Consider the following 17,355-nt stretch of genomic DNA (forward strand, 5'->3'; position numbering starts at 1 on the left):
GAGGAAAGCAAGCTGTCTAGAGAGTGAGAAGTTTGAACAGTGGGGTGGATAGCGAGAGAAGAGAGGTCCATGTGAGCCCCACTACAGAGGCAATGTGGTCCCAAGAAGGAATGATGGCCAAGCAATTAATTTTTCCTCATATTTCTTAGCTTGCCTCTGCATTGTGACTGGCTTTGGACAACTGGCGTCCATTCTGCAATAAAACAAACAGAAACTAATTTATCTGGAACAAGCAGCAAAAGGAGAACTTTATTTGGTGCAGTCAGGCTCCATTTAGTCCTGCTGTCACCCACTCACAGCGTCTAACCCTCTCTCATGACCCTCCTCTGGTCCGGAGATTTCTGTGCCTCCAGCCGCAGTCTCTTAGCCCCTCTCTGACACTCCTTCCTGTCCTGTCCATCCTCATTACTTCTAACTTTCCACATTTAGGTAGAATGCATTGCAGAAAGTGCTGTTTGGATACAAAGTTAACTTCAATGACACAATCTCTATCCTTTAAAGATCTTAGACTGTTCTAGAGAAGGCAGGTGACTCACGTACCTCAGCTGCACAGCCTGTGGCCAGTTGCTCTCATGTAGAAGTAAGAATGCCATCTTTAATCTAGTCCTGCACTATAAGAGCCAACTGCTATTATTGCTAGCCTTGAATAATAGCGCTCGCCCTTATGCTTTCTTAGAATGATGCTGGAAAAATGAAATCAGGGACTTCAGGTTATTTTTTTTTTTTTAATTAAACACTGCCTGGCCCTGAACGTGTTTGCAAAAAGTCTTGTAGGTCTGACTCATGACCACTTACGGCCTCATTTTTCTTCCTCCCTGCTGCAGAAAGTAATCTCTACTCCTTTTTCTCACCTCCCTTAGCAAGAACACCAACCACTGAGTCTTCTGCCAAATTCTCAGACCCACTCAGGACACTGGTTTCTACATAGCTGAATATAAGAGAGATAATCCGGATTTTTTCCCCCTCAGCCTGAGGTTTCTAAACACCCTCAGTGGTCATAGGGCAGGAGCCCAAGGGAGGACGCCAGGGAGAGTATGTTTCTCATCCCTGGGAGGCCGTCAGCCTAGCTCCTGCAGCCAAATTACAGCACCAGAGAATAATGTGATGCATTCCTGGGCAGGTCGGTGGGACCCTGGGCGCCTGGGCCTTGTGGAGAGAGGTGCCAGACACAGAGCTCTCCGTAAGCAATCCTGCAGAGCCGCCCCCTGGGTGCAGAAATGAAATACGGGAGAGCTTCACATTACACGGAGACCTGTAGCTCACACCTGGTTATTGATGGCCTTGGTGGAGGCCTCTGCCCCCTCCCTCCACTTGGGAACTGCCTGCTACTACGGGGGCTGGGCACCTTTGAAGCAATGTTGGAAAACAAGAAAGAGATGCTTCCTTTCCACTCTTTGCTCTCCCTGCGAGCCTGCACACAACCGTGAGGACGCGCACGCGCGTGCACACGTGAGGTGCGCTTGCGTGGACACGCACGCAAGCTTCGCTCAGGCTGCAGCAGCGTTCTAGTCGTCCCCCGTCTCTAACGATCAAACAAGCGACTGGATTTCAATCACGCCCTTCAAAATTCCTGCCATTATCATTATCAGCGGTTCAGCCATTACCAAGGAACATTAAACATTTCCGTTCTCAATATGCAAGCTGCTGTGTGGTTTGGGGACTCCTATTTCTCCAGGGAGGTGGCAGAAAAAGGATGCAGAGAGGACATGGAGAGGAGAGATACTACCACCCGGTCCAAATGGCTAAGACCACGCTGGAGGTAGTGCAATTTGCGCCCTGTGTGCTAAGGATATGGCACACAGCCTCCTGGGGCCGCTCGGGGGGTGTACTCCCCAAGCCAGTGGCCCACGACCTGTTGTTTTTAACGTTTATTAGGTTAGAAAACAGGACAGCTTTGGGTTCCAGGGATAATCTCCACAAGAGAGGCAGTGGAGCGGAGCAAGCAGTGGCTTTACTAGGGTATATTTGTCACAGTTGCTGCACTGACCTGAGCTTTCCCAGAAGCTGCTATCCTCCTTGGGTGACTGGCGGGTTTCAGGTACTAGTCGGTGGGGTGTCAGTAATATGCCTGCCCCTGACCCCAGAGGTCAAAGTGATAGAAGAGAGGGAGAGTTTACAAGTACATTTTTCCACTTCCCATTCATGGCTCAAATTATCCCTGAGCATCTTTGTGGCTCTTCCTCACTGAAGACGTATCAGTCATCCTGGAGTTGAGAGAGCAAGGGAAGCCTTCTCCCCTTGGCCCCCTGACTCTGAACTACCCTTTGCTCTTTTCCATTCTGCCTGTGAGTCTATGGATGGAGCAGCTGGACATGGAAGTTCTCTTTGACCAAAAGGAGCTGAAATCTGGTGACTTTACTTCACCACTACCAGCCCCTCTAAGCAGGCCTGAGTAAACAGAAAGGCTAAGCTGAATGAAGAAAATGGGAAGACCATTTAGGCCACAACTCAAGGTGGGGCTTCCCTGAGTATAATTATGATGTCTTAAGAAGCTTTATCAGGTACAAAAGCTTTCCCATGGACTTAGTTTTCATACCAGTTTTCCCTGTGAGGCAGGAGACACTCTTGTTGCACAGGTGCTGTTCAGAAAGGCTCAGTGATCTGTCCCAGGTCATGTGATACTGAGTAGCTCAGAAAGAACTCAAATCCAGGGCTTCTCACTTCAAACCCTGTGTGCTCTCCTCAAACACTGACAATATCTAAGGCTGGAGGTGTCAGAGTCCCAGCCCCTTCAGGACAGAAACTGACACAAAATATTCTAGGAGAGTATGTCTGAGCAGAATTTTCAAAACGAACAGCCAAGGCCTTCCCTAACCACATCAGCACATCCCCTTTTGGTCATTGCTGTTGCTATTGCCACCACCACAAAATGATCACTATGCCAAGCAGTCCGCCTTTAATCACCTCTGGCTCCTAGTGCTTTCTGTGCCTTTTTTTCTTCATCGGATTAATGCTTTTAACATTTGTTTTAATTTTATCTATTTCTTTTAAAGTGATGCTAAGTGCACAGAGTACAAGTAGTCTGAGAATCCATGAGAGGAAGTTATCAAGGCTTTGGGCTTCTAAAGTATGTATTAGAATTTCCTTTGAGATTTTACTCTGTTTTTAAATGGCTGTCGACCCCTGGGCTAGGAAAGTAAGAACAGGGAATGACAGTGCTAAAAAAAAAAAAAAAAAAAAAAAAGAAGTCTTATCCCAGGCCACATGCCTACTCATGGCCTAAAAGTCCTGGGACCTCTAGCTGAGACAGGTAATTTATCTACACCAAGGCAAGGAGAGTCCACCCTGCCGAGAAACCCCTACAAGATGAGGCAGACAACAGCTTTTTACTTGATCAAAAACTTTTGCTCCTCTCAACCCCTCCTCCCACCCTCATTCAAAATCTGGACTTCTGTGTGGGTCCAAGACAGTGAGACAAAGCAGTTCTAAGAGAGGATATGTGCAAGGGGAACCCTTCCCTGCTCAACCCTGGAATGCATTCCTTCAGGAGCAGCATAAGCCTGCACATACCCTACCTATCCCACTCCCGCACCCCAACTGTGAAGGCAGAAGGGAAAACTGCAGGAACACAGTGTTCATCCATCACAGACCCGGGCCCCCACCTGAGCTAGGGGAAGGACACCTCATGAAAACAGTCTACCTATAGTCAGGATCTGTCCCAGAGCAAACCTTACATTTTTGGTCCATCGATCTTGGCTCTCACTGCTCTCCCTGCTCCCCACCCCCACAGCCTCCGCATGTGGGCTCAGAAGTCATCATCTAAAGAATTCCACTGCTCACCTCCTGCATAGCAGCACAGCCCCATGAGGCCGCACACCAGATGGAGGGGATAAAAGTACGAGGTCATGGCTTCTAGCAAGAGGCTTTTTCTTAAACTAACCCTGACTTCTGGAAAAGAGGCAGAGCAAGAGAGTGTCGGGTGAGCTGCTGACGACAGCAGCTTCGTGGGTCTTGTGTAAAAAGGAAGGAAAAAGCCTTCATTAAAAATTTCCCTACTCCCATCCCCAGACCTATTTCTGATCCCACATTTACTTCGTGAAGGTGTCTGAGTAGAATGCACAGACTGTGAAACTGAAGGGTTAGATCCTTCCATTTGTAGGAACCTATTCAACAGGCTGCCACACACATGCTGAGGTGGAGGCCAAGCCCTGAACGTGTCCTGTTTCTCCAGGAATTTAGCTCCGATGTCAAGGGCAAAGCTATGGAAGGTGGACTAGAACTCAGGGAAAACTGAGCAGGCTGTTAGCAGACCTTCAAAATGTTTGTGTGTATTAAACAAAGACAAGAGGACAGAGGAAAATCACCATTCCTAGTACCTCCATGCTCGGTGAGTGACAATGTACACAAGCAGCAATCACAAACGAAAACCAGTCTGAGGAATGGACCGCGAAACAGACGTCTCCGGATAAAGCAATCAGGTGGAAGAGATTAATCAGACTTTCTACAGGGGCGACTTCTGAGTTGGAGTCTTAAAAGATAAGGTACGGACTGGTGAAGGGCAGTCAGAGAAGGCGTTCTAAAGTAAAAGACCTGGTATGTGCTGAAACGTAGAAGCAAGAATGTGCAAGCAATATATAAGGAATTTCAAGCAAGTACATATTATATACACTGGGGACCACAGAGAAATCAGAACGCTGAGATAAGGGCTTAACTAATGTGAGCTAGCGGCATGTGCCTAGACTGTCAGATGGTGCAGAGGCCCGTAGGGCCACACGGCATCTTGCTCTAGGTCAGTAAACACCGGGGCACCTCCGGGAAAGCTCAAGGATGAGGCCAGTTGTTACGCGTGCAGGGACGAAAAGACAGCTCCACTGTAAAGTCTCACAAATGCTAAGTGTTAACTATAACTCACTACCATTTTAGATTCTAGGCTAAATAAGAGACATGAAGTATTCTATCCAGAACTGTGATGCATTCATGTAGGCTTCCAAGCCCAGGACCTGGCATGAATCAAGCCAAATGCTTAAGAAATTAGAATGTAAAAAAGAAATACTTTAAAATTAAAAATATGTGTTTCTTCCCCTCGCCCCCAACCTCAGAGCTTGACTGGCCCCTAGGTCCCATTTGGCATACTGGACTTTGTGGCTGGCGGATTCATTACCTCCAAGGCCACAGCGAATTGGAGGAGGGTGATGAAAGAACTTTAGGGACTACAAAACCAGCTAACTGATAAGTGAGAAGATAGTTCTTGTGCGCTACAAGCTGCCAGATCAAGAGGCTGCCAGACCAGAGACAAATTCCAATTTCCTGACTTCCAGTTAGGTCTCTGGCTTCTTGCATTTGTGAAGGTAAAAACAGAGCTATTGACCAAGCTCCTGTCATACTTCCTAACTGAGCTTTCTCAACTTCTGGGGACAAAAATCACAAGGGCAACCTGTCCTTCCACAGCATTTTCCTTGTGCTTTTTTCAGAAAAAGAATAAGCTGACCCTAGAACAACACTGGTTTGAACTGCATGGGTGTACGTATGTGCAGATTTTTAAAATAAATACAGTCCAGTACTGTAAATGTATTTTTCTCTTCCTTATGATTTTAATTATAAGAATACAGTATACAATACATATACAATATGTGTTAACTGTTATTTTTTATATTTTTAAAATATATTTATTTTTGAGAGAGCAAGCAACCACAAGACGCAGAAAGGCAGATTGAGAGGGGGACAGAGGATCCAAAGTGGGGCTCTACACTGACAGCAGAGAGCCCGATATGGGGCTTGAACTCACAAACCGTAAGATCACGACCTGAGCCAAAACTGGAAACTCAACCAACTGAGCCACCCAAGGTGCACTTATTTATGTTATTGATAAGGGTTCTGGTAAACAGTTAAGATTTTGGAGGGTCGAAAGATGGATTTTCGACTGCACAGCAGGTCAGTGCCCATAACTCCTGTGTTGTTCAAAGGGTCAACTGCATTAGAATACACACACACACACACACACACACACACATTGAATAAGCCCAAAGCTGAGCAGTATCCTAAGTTTTTGCTTTACTTAACTGGCACAATTTCGTGCTGAGAGGCAACCACTGAACAGGGACAGCATTTTTTTGGTATCATCTTAGTTTTTTTCCTTCTACCCTAGGCAATTTATAAAAAGTGATTTCTGAGGGGCGCCTGGGTAGCTCAGTCAGTTGAGGGTCCGACTTTGGCTCAGGTCATGATGTCACGGTTCATGGGTTCGAGCCCCGTGTCGGGCTCTGTGCTGACAGCTACCTCAGAGCCTGGAGCCTGTTTCAGATTCTGTGTCTCCCTCTCTCTCTCTCTCTCAGAAATAAATTTAAAAAAAATTTTTTTCAATTTAAAAAGTGATTTCTGAAACCCTTCAGAATAGAAAAAACAGCTCAAGGGTTTCCATTCAACAGTGACACCACTATGAATTCATTAAGAAGTATGTTTCAGGCTCCACTATCATTTCCCTATGTAACATAAACCCACGGAATCTGACATAAGCTGATTGCTCATGCTGGTTATTTTATTTACATTTCTGAATGGAAGGGATTTCAATACTCATAAAATATCTGACATTATTTTTCATCTGCTCTCTTAGGGCAGCTATTATAAAACAGACATAGAGATAGAAGTCTCAACTTGTGTGACTGGTTAAGCAACCAAAGAAAAAGTTATTGCTCAAAAGCAATTAAAAAAAATAATTTGGGGCAATTAAAAAAAATAATTAAGTGTCTGACTAACCTCGGGTCATGAACCTATGGTCTGTGAGTCTGAGCCCTGCTTCAGGCTCTGTGCTGACAGCTTGGAGCCTGGAGCCTCCTTTGGATTTTGTGTCTCCCTCTCTCTCTGCCCCTCCCTCACTCCCACTCTGTCTCTGTCTTTCTCTCAAAAATAAAAATAAACATAAAAAAATAATTCAATAGGGAGCTTGACGCCAAACAAGAGAGATATGGTTACTCTCAATGCCATCTGAAAGATAAAAGTTTAAAAAAATTTAAGTAACTGTTCACGATCTTCAATCAAGTCTTAATGGAATAGGTGGCAGTAGGAACTCAGGGGGCCTGGAGTCGACTTAACTCTTTCTCTAGAGACGTAACATTAGCAGACACGGTCCAGGATAAATGGGAACACAGGTGGATGGATGAGAGTGGGCTCCTTACAACCCAGAAATATGAATGTGACTCCTTATTAGCATGTTACAAATCAGACTCCTGAACTGGAAGATCCTGTCATGCAACTAACTCACTATCCGAAGATACATATTCTGTTAACCTACCAAAGACTAATAATTTCTACTTATTCCAGCGGATATAGCAAGCTCAGAAGGACTCTTAAAGAACTAACAGTCACCAGGAAATTCCAAAGCCTGGTCTGCAGTCTTCTGCCTCCAAGTCATTGTTCAAATCATCCCACTTCCTTTCTCCTGCTGACACACTGGGTTAAATCAGAATACACTTTGACCTCTGGCACAACCTTGGGCCTACTCTTCCACTCCATATGATTCCATCATATTATCATATTTATTGTTTACACGCCTAATTAGCATAAGCTCCCCAAGGGAAGGTCCTATGCCGGTTCTGAAATATGTATTCCAAGGTCATATCCCTAATGACCCAGTAAGCACATATACCTGCTTGAGCCCAATAAAGATTTGAAATATTTTTTAGTTACTTAGAAAATCTTGGTGGTTCCCCTTATGAAAAGGTAGAATTGTCTAGGATGCAGAATTGATCGGCAAAATTCAGCTTGGGAGAGAGGGAAAAGGAACCTTATTTCAGTGCCTGCCCCAATATCCTTTTACGATTTTTAAAAAATTAACATGTGCCATCAGTCACTGCAGGATGCAGCTTTGACATTAACGGGGGGGGGGGGGTCTGGGAAATTTGGAGTGGCTCTTCCCCATCTTTCTCACATGGCCACACGCCCAACTAATTTTAGTCCCAACTCTTGCTCTCCCATCCTGCTTCACAATGCCATCATACTGTTTCATCTTCCAAACCAGAATGGCCCTTAACCCTTATCAGTCTGTCATTATTAGGAATGAGAGGTTATAAGAGGATGATGGAAACGTAAGCGTGAGAGGCCCCTGTCTTACCGTGGCTACTATGGTGACTATTAACGTGACTCTGAGGCGAGACCTTTCTTATTTCGATTTTCAATTGTGGAGCGCTTCACTTTTAATGAAGTTTAAACTATTCAGATAAACATAATGAGTACCACAGTTTATAAAGACATGAATTTCGTCAGTTAGGTATAAAGATGAAAGCCCTATGTGTCTCCTGTTTGGAGCAGAATAAAATAGAGACTCTCTTTCTATCTTACTTGTTTGACTGCAAGGACTCCTGACTAAGCAAAGTCTAGATCTAAAAGGAAAAGTCCTCTTTGAGTCTCAAGTGATTTTTAGGTCACTACGTCTTCTGTGAGGCACGTGAAAATAATTCCTCAGCCAGTCAGGTGGATACACATGCAAGGGTGAGATAACCGATCATGGTGGCAGCAGCCTCTGTCTCACACGGATGCATCTCTTGCCAGTCTCAAACCCCCTACTGCTAGACTGCGAGTTACTTGTGATCGAGTTGTGTTTTATACTTCATAAAGGTGCCTGATACACATTTGTTTACTGACTGAAGGAACAAGTTCATTAGTAGTAACATCTTAATATAATGAAGCAGAATGTGGAAAACTTGGGAGTTTTTACAGAATAATCATTACCATACTATAGCATCTTATAGAACAACAGTTAGCATATTTTAAATGCTGAGGCTCTTTAAAAACTAAACTTTGAAAACAAACTAAGATGAGCCCGATTGGAATCCTTCCAGTCACTAAGCTAATGCCGAAAGAAGAATCTTCTCAGGGTATCCAGGACTCTGAACTGCATGTTCTTAGTACAGCTGTTGTTGCTGTTGTTGTTAAAGGCAGTCTTAACAATAGCTAAAATACAGCAAGAGCAAATTAATAAGAAAACTCTACACAGCTAGGGCTTAGTTGAATTACAATCCCGAGCCTCCCAAAAAGGGCTAAATCCAAAGGGATCAGAGTCAAGTAAATAAAAAATCCAGCTGAATTTTATCAGAGGGCAAAGTTTCAACTCTGAGTACCCCAGCAACCAAAGATGAATTATGCATAAGATTAGTAAAGTGCCTTCATCCACACCCCAGCCAGAGAACATTCTTCTATCTCACTGTGACTGAAAGAAAAACAGCAAGGTCTTTGCTTGCCAAGAATAGTCGTAGCAATACTCTAGATAAGAGTCTAACAAATACTAAGGGATTAAAATTTAATTGTAAAGCTGCTGCTACCTGGGCATAAAAGCTTGAACTCTGGCTTCAGAAAGAAACTGGGACTCTGGCATATTGAACACATGAAAACAAGAGCTGGCATGTTCCTAACAAAGGGTGTGAGAATATGCTCCCTTCTAAATTCTTCCCCAAACTGCTTCTGTCTCTGTATATCCTATGGGTAATACACAGTACTCAGTAAGAATATAGCCCTTTTGACACTCTGAATAATACATATACATTTCATTTTCAGAATTCTTGAAATTACAGGATTAGGTAGAAGGGGTGATTATGTGGTCTGAATTCTCTGAATATCAGTTCTTTTAATTTTGTTGAGCATCACCTGAAGCCAAAATAATTTCTCTTCTCAAAGCTGACTTCAATACTAATGCCATTATAGAACTAAAGCAGATAATTTTACTTTTTCCTCTAATTCGGAAAGAACACCATTAGCACCCAATCTTGTATTGAGGCCTCATCAGCATTAAGGAACACACTCAAGTTCCCTACCTATTTACTTTTTTTTTTTTTTTAAATCTTTATTTTTGAGAGAGAGAAAGACAGAGACAGAGTGCAAGTGGGGGAGGAACAGAGAGACAGGGAGACACAGAATCCAAAGCAGGCTCCAGGCTCTGAGCTGTCAGCACAGAGGCCCACACAGGGCTCAAACTCACGAACTACAAGTTCATGACCTGAGTGAGACAAAGTTTCATGCTTAACCAACTGAGCCACCCAGGCGCCTCCCAAGTTCCCTACCTATTGATAATAACTCCTAGAAGAACCTCTGCTATCTAAAATCCCCATTATTTGCCAAAAAATACCCACAAGTTAAATTTTAGACCAAGTTTATTCCGTTCAATTAAACTTCCTTCCATAATCCTTCACAAACTTACTCTTTGATTTTGAAAGAAGAGTGATATTGAAACATAGCTATACATTTGTAGTTCATATTAAAACTTTTTTTAAAACCATTTCAGAGAGTCAAATTCCCTCTGAATCATTACAAACCAGCACCTACTGTTTCTTTAGTATTCCTGCACATTTCTGACAGTTAGAAAGGCTGAAGTTCTTTATACAGTTGTCTGAGTATGTGATGTAAATGACCAAACATTGTTCTTCTTTTTTAAGTGACCTACTAGCAAGAAAAGGAATGAAATGAAAATGAACCGGTTTGAAAGACAGAAAAGCAAATGGGCATTCTTTATTTTAAAGCATCACAGTTCAGCAAATAGGCTAATGCTGTGAGGAGTGAAGAGTTCCCCGGGCAGTTTGTCTACTTATGTTTTTGTTTTTGCAGGAAGCATTTCTGCAACCTAAGTATCCTTGCTGTTTTCTGAAAATCCACATTGGCCTTTTCATTTAGAACTCTTCTCCAAATCCATCTCCTAAAGGAAGACTTCTCTAGCAAAACCGTGTTACTATCACCACTCTATCATTCTATATCCCATTAGCATTACTATATTTAGTTTGAAATGTATTCTTTTGTACGTGCTTTGGTGTAAGTTGTGAACTGACATATTACTGAAACCAAGCATATATATCATGACTAAAGGGCTGTCTACTGTGTGATTTCAAGCAAATTGCTTAACTTAAATGACTCTAACTTCCCCATCTACAATGCTGGAAAACCAGAATCTGTCTTCCAGTGGCTCGGGTAAGAATAAATGAGAATATATGTACATACTATTGAGAGAAGAGATAATAACTAACAGAAATCTAAATTACTCCTGGTTTAGAATCATAATATATTAAGTACTGATACAAATGTATTTCCTTTAAGCATTAATTGATTGGTGGGAGAAGGAGCAAAGTTCGACTCAAGAAAGAAGCCAATAAAAACTATTCCTCAAGATTATAATTTTATTCTGTATCCCACTATTCTCTCCATTTAGAGGACTATTCTGGGTCTGGGTCTACTGAAAAATCAGTAGGTCTCCTAATGTGAATCCTAAGATCACTCATGCAATGGGTTTGAAGTGAGCAATTTACATAAATATCTAAGCACAGCTCTTCCAAAAACTGCTATGCAGTCCACTTGCCCCCAGTGCTAATGATTAAGCAATCAATATATCAGCAGCAGTTAGTGACAGGATGTTCTAAACTCTGGCACTGAGATGTTCACTTTGAGGGGGAAAGGATGATTAAATATACTGCCAAATAAATTCACGGAGAACTTTTGTGAACTTCATACTTGACAGGCACATGTTAATCGGGAAAGAGTGCTTTTCACAAACTTCAAAACTGAATTAAACCCTGGAGAAGGGATATAGACATGCATTAAAAAGTACACTGCCTTAACTTTTATTCTTTTTTCCCGACTTTGAAAAGAAGAGTTTAGTACTCAGAAAATATGGATAAAGAAGGACATCAGCAATTTCACAGACTTCTTAGTCTGGTTCTTTTTGAAGGGAAACAATGAGAATGAAGCATGAGAAATGCCCTTAATGGAAGCAGAGAACATCTTTTCTCTTGCTAGAAATACCCCTATTTATTAATCAAATCAAAATTGGAACATGCCCAAATAAAGACTTCAGTGGCACTAACAGAGAAACAAAAATGTAAACGTTTAAAATTTTAGACCTGTCACACAATGGGCTCCTTTATTATCAGCACAATCTCTGGGAAATACCTCAGATATATTACTGTGGAAATAGCATGGTTACAGAACAATATTTTATGTGAATATAAGCTTGGTGACAATTCAAAAATGTTTTAAAAACTATGTCAGTTCTTAGGAAGTCTCACAGCTTTGAAAAATAATCCATTTTCAAACAAAGTGAAGAAACTTATTTTTCTTGTCAGTTGAATTTCTGAATGTGACCCTATTTAATAAAGAGGGATGTAACGATCATAGGTTTTCATCATGAATGAGTCAGATGAAGAATATAAAAACTTACTTTCACGCAGATTTCAGGTCCCTTGCTATGATAATGGAAAATTAGGAACCTTTAAAAATAATGTATTTTTTCTGCCAGTATATTTATCAATATAAAGTTATAATTATCTACCAACTCCCCTAGTTATGAAAATGATCTTTGCCCTGGAAAAAAATGATGGGAATAGTGTACAAACCTCAAAAGTTTTGATCGCTATTCAGTAAAACACACTTGGCATTTATTTCTGCTTATTATTCTTAAAAATGTAATTTGGGGAGAAAAATGTTAATTATTTTTTGGGAAGGGGCTGAAGAGATCCCAGTGAGACATTCTGTAGAAAGGTCTTTTGTTAGTATAACATCTGACCTTCTATATCTTTGGAAATCATGCAACTTGGCTAATGTAGTCCTTAAAGAATTAATCAAGCAGATTGTTAGGCCCTAGTTACAGTGGAGCCAGCCAATTACGAGTTGCTCAGAAATTCATCACTGGCATGTCCAACCACATTTTCCCACATAAAGATTAGTAAAAATATGTGGAAACAGGGCCCATTCCCACCTCAGCACAGCTACAATATGTGTTCAGTGAAACAGATTTCAGCAGAGTTTTGCTTTAGTGAAACAAACGATTTATTTGGGAATCTTTTTTATTCCTGTCTTTACACATTAACACCTTTTTCTGCCAAGTTGCAAAGGCTATCCTATTTAGTTAAAACCCAACTAGGGATTTTTATATTCAAACACACTTCTGAACTCAAAGTACTCGAGTCACATGCCACAAGCCTGAATTCATCCGCAAGTTAGTGAAATCCCCAAAGACCATCTTTAGTCTTCACTGCTGTGATAACGCCCTCCCAAGGCTTACTAAGAAGAAAGCTTTTCTTGCAAGAGAGAAATGAAAGAGGCCAGAGTAGATGAAGATTGGTTCTCTAAGGAGAGGGCAGTGCTGCTCTTAAATAAAGAAGCTCCTTTCAGATAAGCAGAATCAGATTCCAGTTCATTTGGTTTGCTGGCTACCCTTACTTTGAACTCTCATATTTAACCCAGCAGGCTTCAAAGCAGGTGAGAAAATGACCCACCACTTAAAAGCAATTTTTCCTTTTTCAGGAATTCTGGCCTTGGAGAATATCAGCTCTGATATCAGCACATTCCACATCTCCAGGGATTTATGCTTTTTTTTTTTATTATTTTTTTTTATTTTTATTGCTCTATGTCGAATGTCAGGCTTGGTTTTCATCTCCGCCAGGGGGAAAAAAAAAACAAGAAAAAAAGTCCTAACTTGCTGACACTGAAGTCTTATTCCATATAGCTTTATACCATGCAAAAAAAAACAAAAAACAAAAAACAAAAAAAAACAGGCACTAAAGTCACTAACCATTCTAGTTCTTTCCTTTCCATTTATCTCAATCTGATGTACAGTGAGGATTATTAAAAATCATGAATCCCTAGTGCCTTGCTTCACAAAAAAGCAATTTTTGTAACAAATGTATTTTAACAAATTAAAATTAAATTACTCTAGCATGTGAACGAATACAAAAATATATTAGATGAGGAGGGGACCATGATAACAGTGGAAGAAATCTAGGAAATTTTCTTAAATTGCTTTGCCTTACTAAATAGACTGATTTCTAATATATTTGGCCATAAAATATATGACTTAATTCAAAATCCTAACATAGGCAGTTTGCAATTTACCTATAGTTTCTGTTCTGTGAGGCAATTTGCCAGCTCCTAGAATCTGAAACATTTCTCCCCTTGTGGTGGTACAGATACACATAGTGTACCAGCAGTACGGTACTGAGTCGTGTTTAAGGGACACCTGACCACCATTTGCACTACAATTTCTGTGGGAAAACACATCTTGGGTGAACCATTGGGACATGGCTCCTCCCAGTGTGAAGAGGGTAGGATTCCGCATTACAGCTGCACTTTGGTGAGAATGAGGACAATGACAGGTGGCAACGACAGTAACACTCCCCTAGTTTCTCCTATGGACGTACATGGAGACCTGACATATTTTAAGCTCATTTAACCCTCACAAAAACCCATGAGGCAGCACTACTCTCATTTCACGATGAGGGGAGAGATGGTTAAGTAACTTACCTGAAGTTGCACAGACAGTAAGTGTCAGGCTGGAACTCAAAGCAAAGCACTTTGGCTCCAGAGCCTATGCTCATCACCATTCTGCATGCTGTCCCTTTTCTACCTCAGAAAGGTGGCACTATCCAGGCCATCTAGGTTCCTCCTACTGGGGACAGAGGAGAGCAGGGCTTCTCAGGTTTTAAATGTACGTATAGGAGAACTTAGGGGTCTTGTTAAAAGCAGATTCAGGAATGCCTGAGGCTCGCTCTTTTCTTTCTTTCTTTCTTTTCTTTCTTTTCTTTCTTTCTTTCTTTCTTTCTTTCTTTCTTTCTTTCTTTCTTTCTTTCTTTCTTTCCTTCTTTCCTTCTTTCCTTCTTTCCTTCCTTCTTTCCTTCTTTCCTTCTTTCCTTCTTTCCTTCTTTCTTTCTTTCTTTCTTTCTTTCTTTCNTTTCTTTCTTTCTTTCCTTCTTCCTTCCTTCCTTCCTTCCTTCCTTCCTTCCTTCCTTTCTCTTTTTCTTTCTTTCTCTCTTTCTTTCTTTCTTTCTTTCTTTCTTTTAAATTTCTTAAATGTTTTATTTATTTCTGAGAGAGAGGTTCTGCCTTTCTAACAAGCTCCAGGGTGATGGTGACATTCTTACTGCATAGACCACGCTGGGTGATGGTGACGCTGCTATTGCATAGATCAGCTTTATTAAGTGGTGAGGAAGTAGAATGTGAGCCTCCAACTCCCTTGCTGGCTGGTTGGGTGTGAGGCATTTATACGTTGTGTTTGTAAGCTGGGGATGGCCCTTATGTAATAACTTTCCATAAAGTCTTCAATGGAACCTGCCTTTGATATTGCAGCGTACCAAATATTGGTTTGCGGGTACTTTCAGTAAATAGTTAGCTTTTAGGAACTTAAAATGTACATGTAAAGGCCACAGTATAAAATGTGGCTATCAAAGTTTGCTGTGAGGCACATTTCTAACTATATACCACCAACCATACAAATATCAAAAGATAGTAAATAAATGCCTATTTATTGTTCATTAACTAGAATCACAGTAAATTAATAACCTTTGGTCTAAAAAAAGCTTCTACTTTAAAATATATAATTATTATTTCTCAGACTCTTCTAGCGGAGTGCTAAGGAGCCTGTGCTAGGTCTTCTTAAAGGCTCTTCAGGTGCATCAGTGATGTCTCAGGTAAGGACAGACACTATATACTAACAAGAATGGACAGAGCAGATAGTGAGTACACTGCACATTAATTTCAGCTGGAAGTATACTACTAACAATTGCTACATATAGATTTCAGATTCTAGATCTTGCTCCCCCCTCAATTTTATCTGTTTCCCACTGCCCTGAGAGAAACTCAAGGACCATCTCTTCCACCGCTCGCCTGTGATCTCAAATAAACAGCTGCATATATTTTTCCAGTTGTGAAATGGGCAGGATTCCTTTTCTAGTCAACTTTTTCCCTGCTGGATTGCACAGTAAGGTCATTTCAGTTTGAGATGCACTCACTCCCCGGGCAGCACCACTGCAAATAACAGTTATGGTATGATCACTATACTTCCCTTTTACACTAAAAGGAAATAGTCAGTTTCCAACCCAAATATCTATACTCCCTGAACAACAGTGGGAAGTCATTTCCCTTGAAGACTGACCCAGAATCAAGTGTAGTCTCAGACTCTTAGGCCTACAGCCAGTGGCAACTTAACACATTATACAGTTGACCTTCAGGGAAAAAGGGAAACCAGTGCTTTTACTACTGGGGCCAAAAGAAAACCAACTGACCTTTAAGGTACAAAATAAACTGTTCTTAAGGCAGAAAAAAAAAACAGGGAGTCAAAATGGAGGCATATAGAGAAAAATATAGAAATTACATTACCGAGTAAGGGTCAGTGTTTCTATAGTTCTCAGTGCTTTTCGATCTGGGACTAGAATGAATTAGCATTTTCCTTTTGGGTTTGAACTATTATTACCTGGTGAAAATGCGAAGATGTACAAGAAAGACACATTTTTTTAAAGGCTCGTAAAGGAGACTTAAAGGGACTTATCTTTGGTAATTTTACTTTAAGCCAGTGATATTACTAAGTTTATGTAGAAGAGTAAATAATCGTGGGATACTCTCTCTAAAATCAAGTAGGACCTGGGTCAGGAAATGGAGTTCAAAATTGAAGGACAAAAATGAAAATAAAGGTCTATACAGGGTTTTACACCCAAGACTGGGAAAGGTCAATAAGAACATGTAGATACAACAGGGAGAAGCTTTGAGTAAAGAAGGATATTCTGCACTTAGGGCAGAATGTTACATCCATCCGATCTTACCTATTCTCCATCAGCAAACCTTACAACTAATGATTTCATTTAAATTGAAAAATCAAATTTTGTTTACAAAATAGGGAATTTTTTTAAATGCCAAAAAGAAAGCATTTAAGAGTCGGATTATCCCTTAGCTAGTACAAGTGCTGTGTTTACCACCAAAAGTGACCTACAAAGACCAATTTTATAATGTTACGCTGTTGTAGTCTTCAAATTTTTAAGCAACAAAAATGTAGCTCAAGTCACCAGAAACTTATGTTTGACATATTTATGGCAGCAACTTTACAAATCAATTCCTGTAATTTACTGTAACAAACGTCTTCCACTGATCAACTGGCTTAGCACAAACAGATCAGAGATGGTTTCTTGTGTTTTACAAATACTCTACACAAGTCCTTGAGATCATACTTACAGCTTTAGCAAAAATACCCATGATTTCAGGAAACTGGTGTGTGAGGAGAGCTATCATTGCTGTAGAAGAACACAGTCCTGCTGTGAAATGGATGAAAAAAGGAAGCTCCTTCTTTGGGTAAACAGAAACATGATGAAAGGCTGCAAGGGAGAAAAGGTTGAAATGGATTTTATTTAAGAATACAGTATAAGCCAGTTTTAATATTTTCAAGCAAAGTTTATTTTTTAAACTAAAATGGAAAATATATTCTTTTTAAAAGAACAAGGTATCTCTCACTAAGCAAGGTAGAAGAGAATCATCCGTTATTTCCAGCACCAACAGCCTATCTACAGAGCTGGATGACTGTGCTGGGGGCTAAGAATAGGATGGCATCGTGGGAAAGACATTAATTGTAAAGTCATGCTGAGGTGGTTTTGAAAAAAAGCTTTGTCACTTATTGGCTGTGTG

At 40.9% G+C, this 17,355-nt stretch overlaps 1 protein-coding gene across 3 annotated transcripts in view; it reads right to left on the reverse strand.

The window, feature by feature from the left end:
* Nucleotides 1–14,740: 14,740 nt before the first annotated feature.
* Nucleotides 14,741–17,355, reverse strand: part of ST7L (suppression of tumorigenicity 7 like) — a 66,122-nt gene continuing 63,507 nt past the window's right edge. Inside the window, exons 14-16 of one of the 3 annotated variants that reach the window (XM_039254916.1) lie at nt 16,909–17,048; nt 16,063–16,156; nt 14,741–15,394 (exon numbers count right to left, since the gene is read on the reverse strand). In XM_039254916.1, coding sequence (XP_039110847.1) covers nt 16,112–16,156; nt 16,909–17,048 — 185 coding nt within the window. In that variant the 3' untranslated portion in view covers nt 14,741–15,394; nt 16,063–16,111. Of the gene's footprint in view, nt 16,157–16,908; nt 17,049–17,355 lie in introns of all 3 variants that reach the window. The other 2 variants (XM_039254917.1, XM_039254915.1) reach the window with 2 other exon arrangements.

Source organism: Hyaena hyaena, unplaced genomic scaffold (genome assembly GCF_003009895.1).
Source record: "Hyaena hyaena isolate Hyena2069 unplaced genomic scaffold, ASM300989v1 scaffold_505, whole genome shotgun sequence".
Classification (NCBI taxonomy): domain Eukaryota; kingdom Metazoa; phylum Chordata; class Mammalia; order Carnivora; family Hyaenidae; genus Hyaena; species Hyaena hyaena.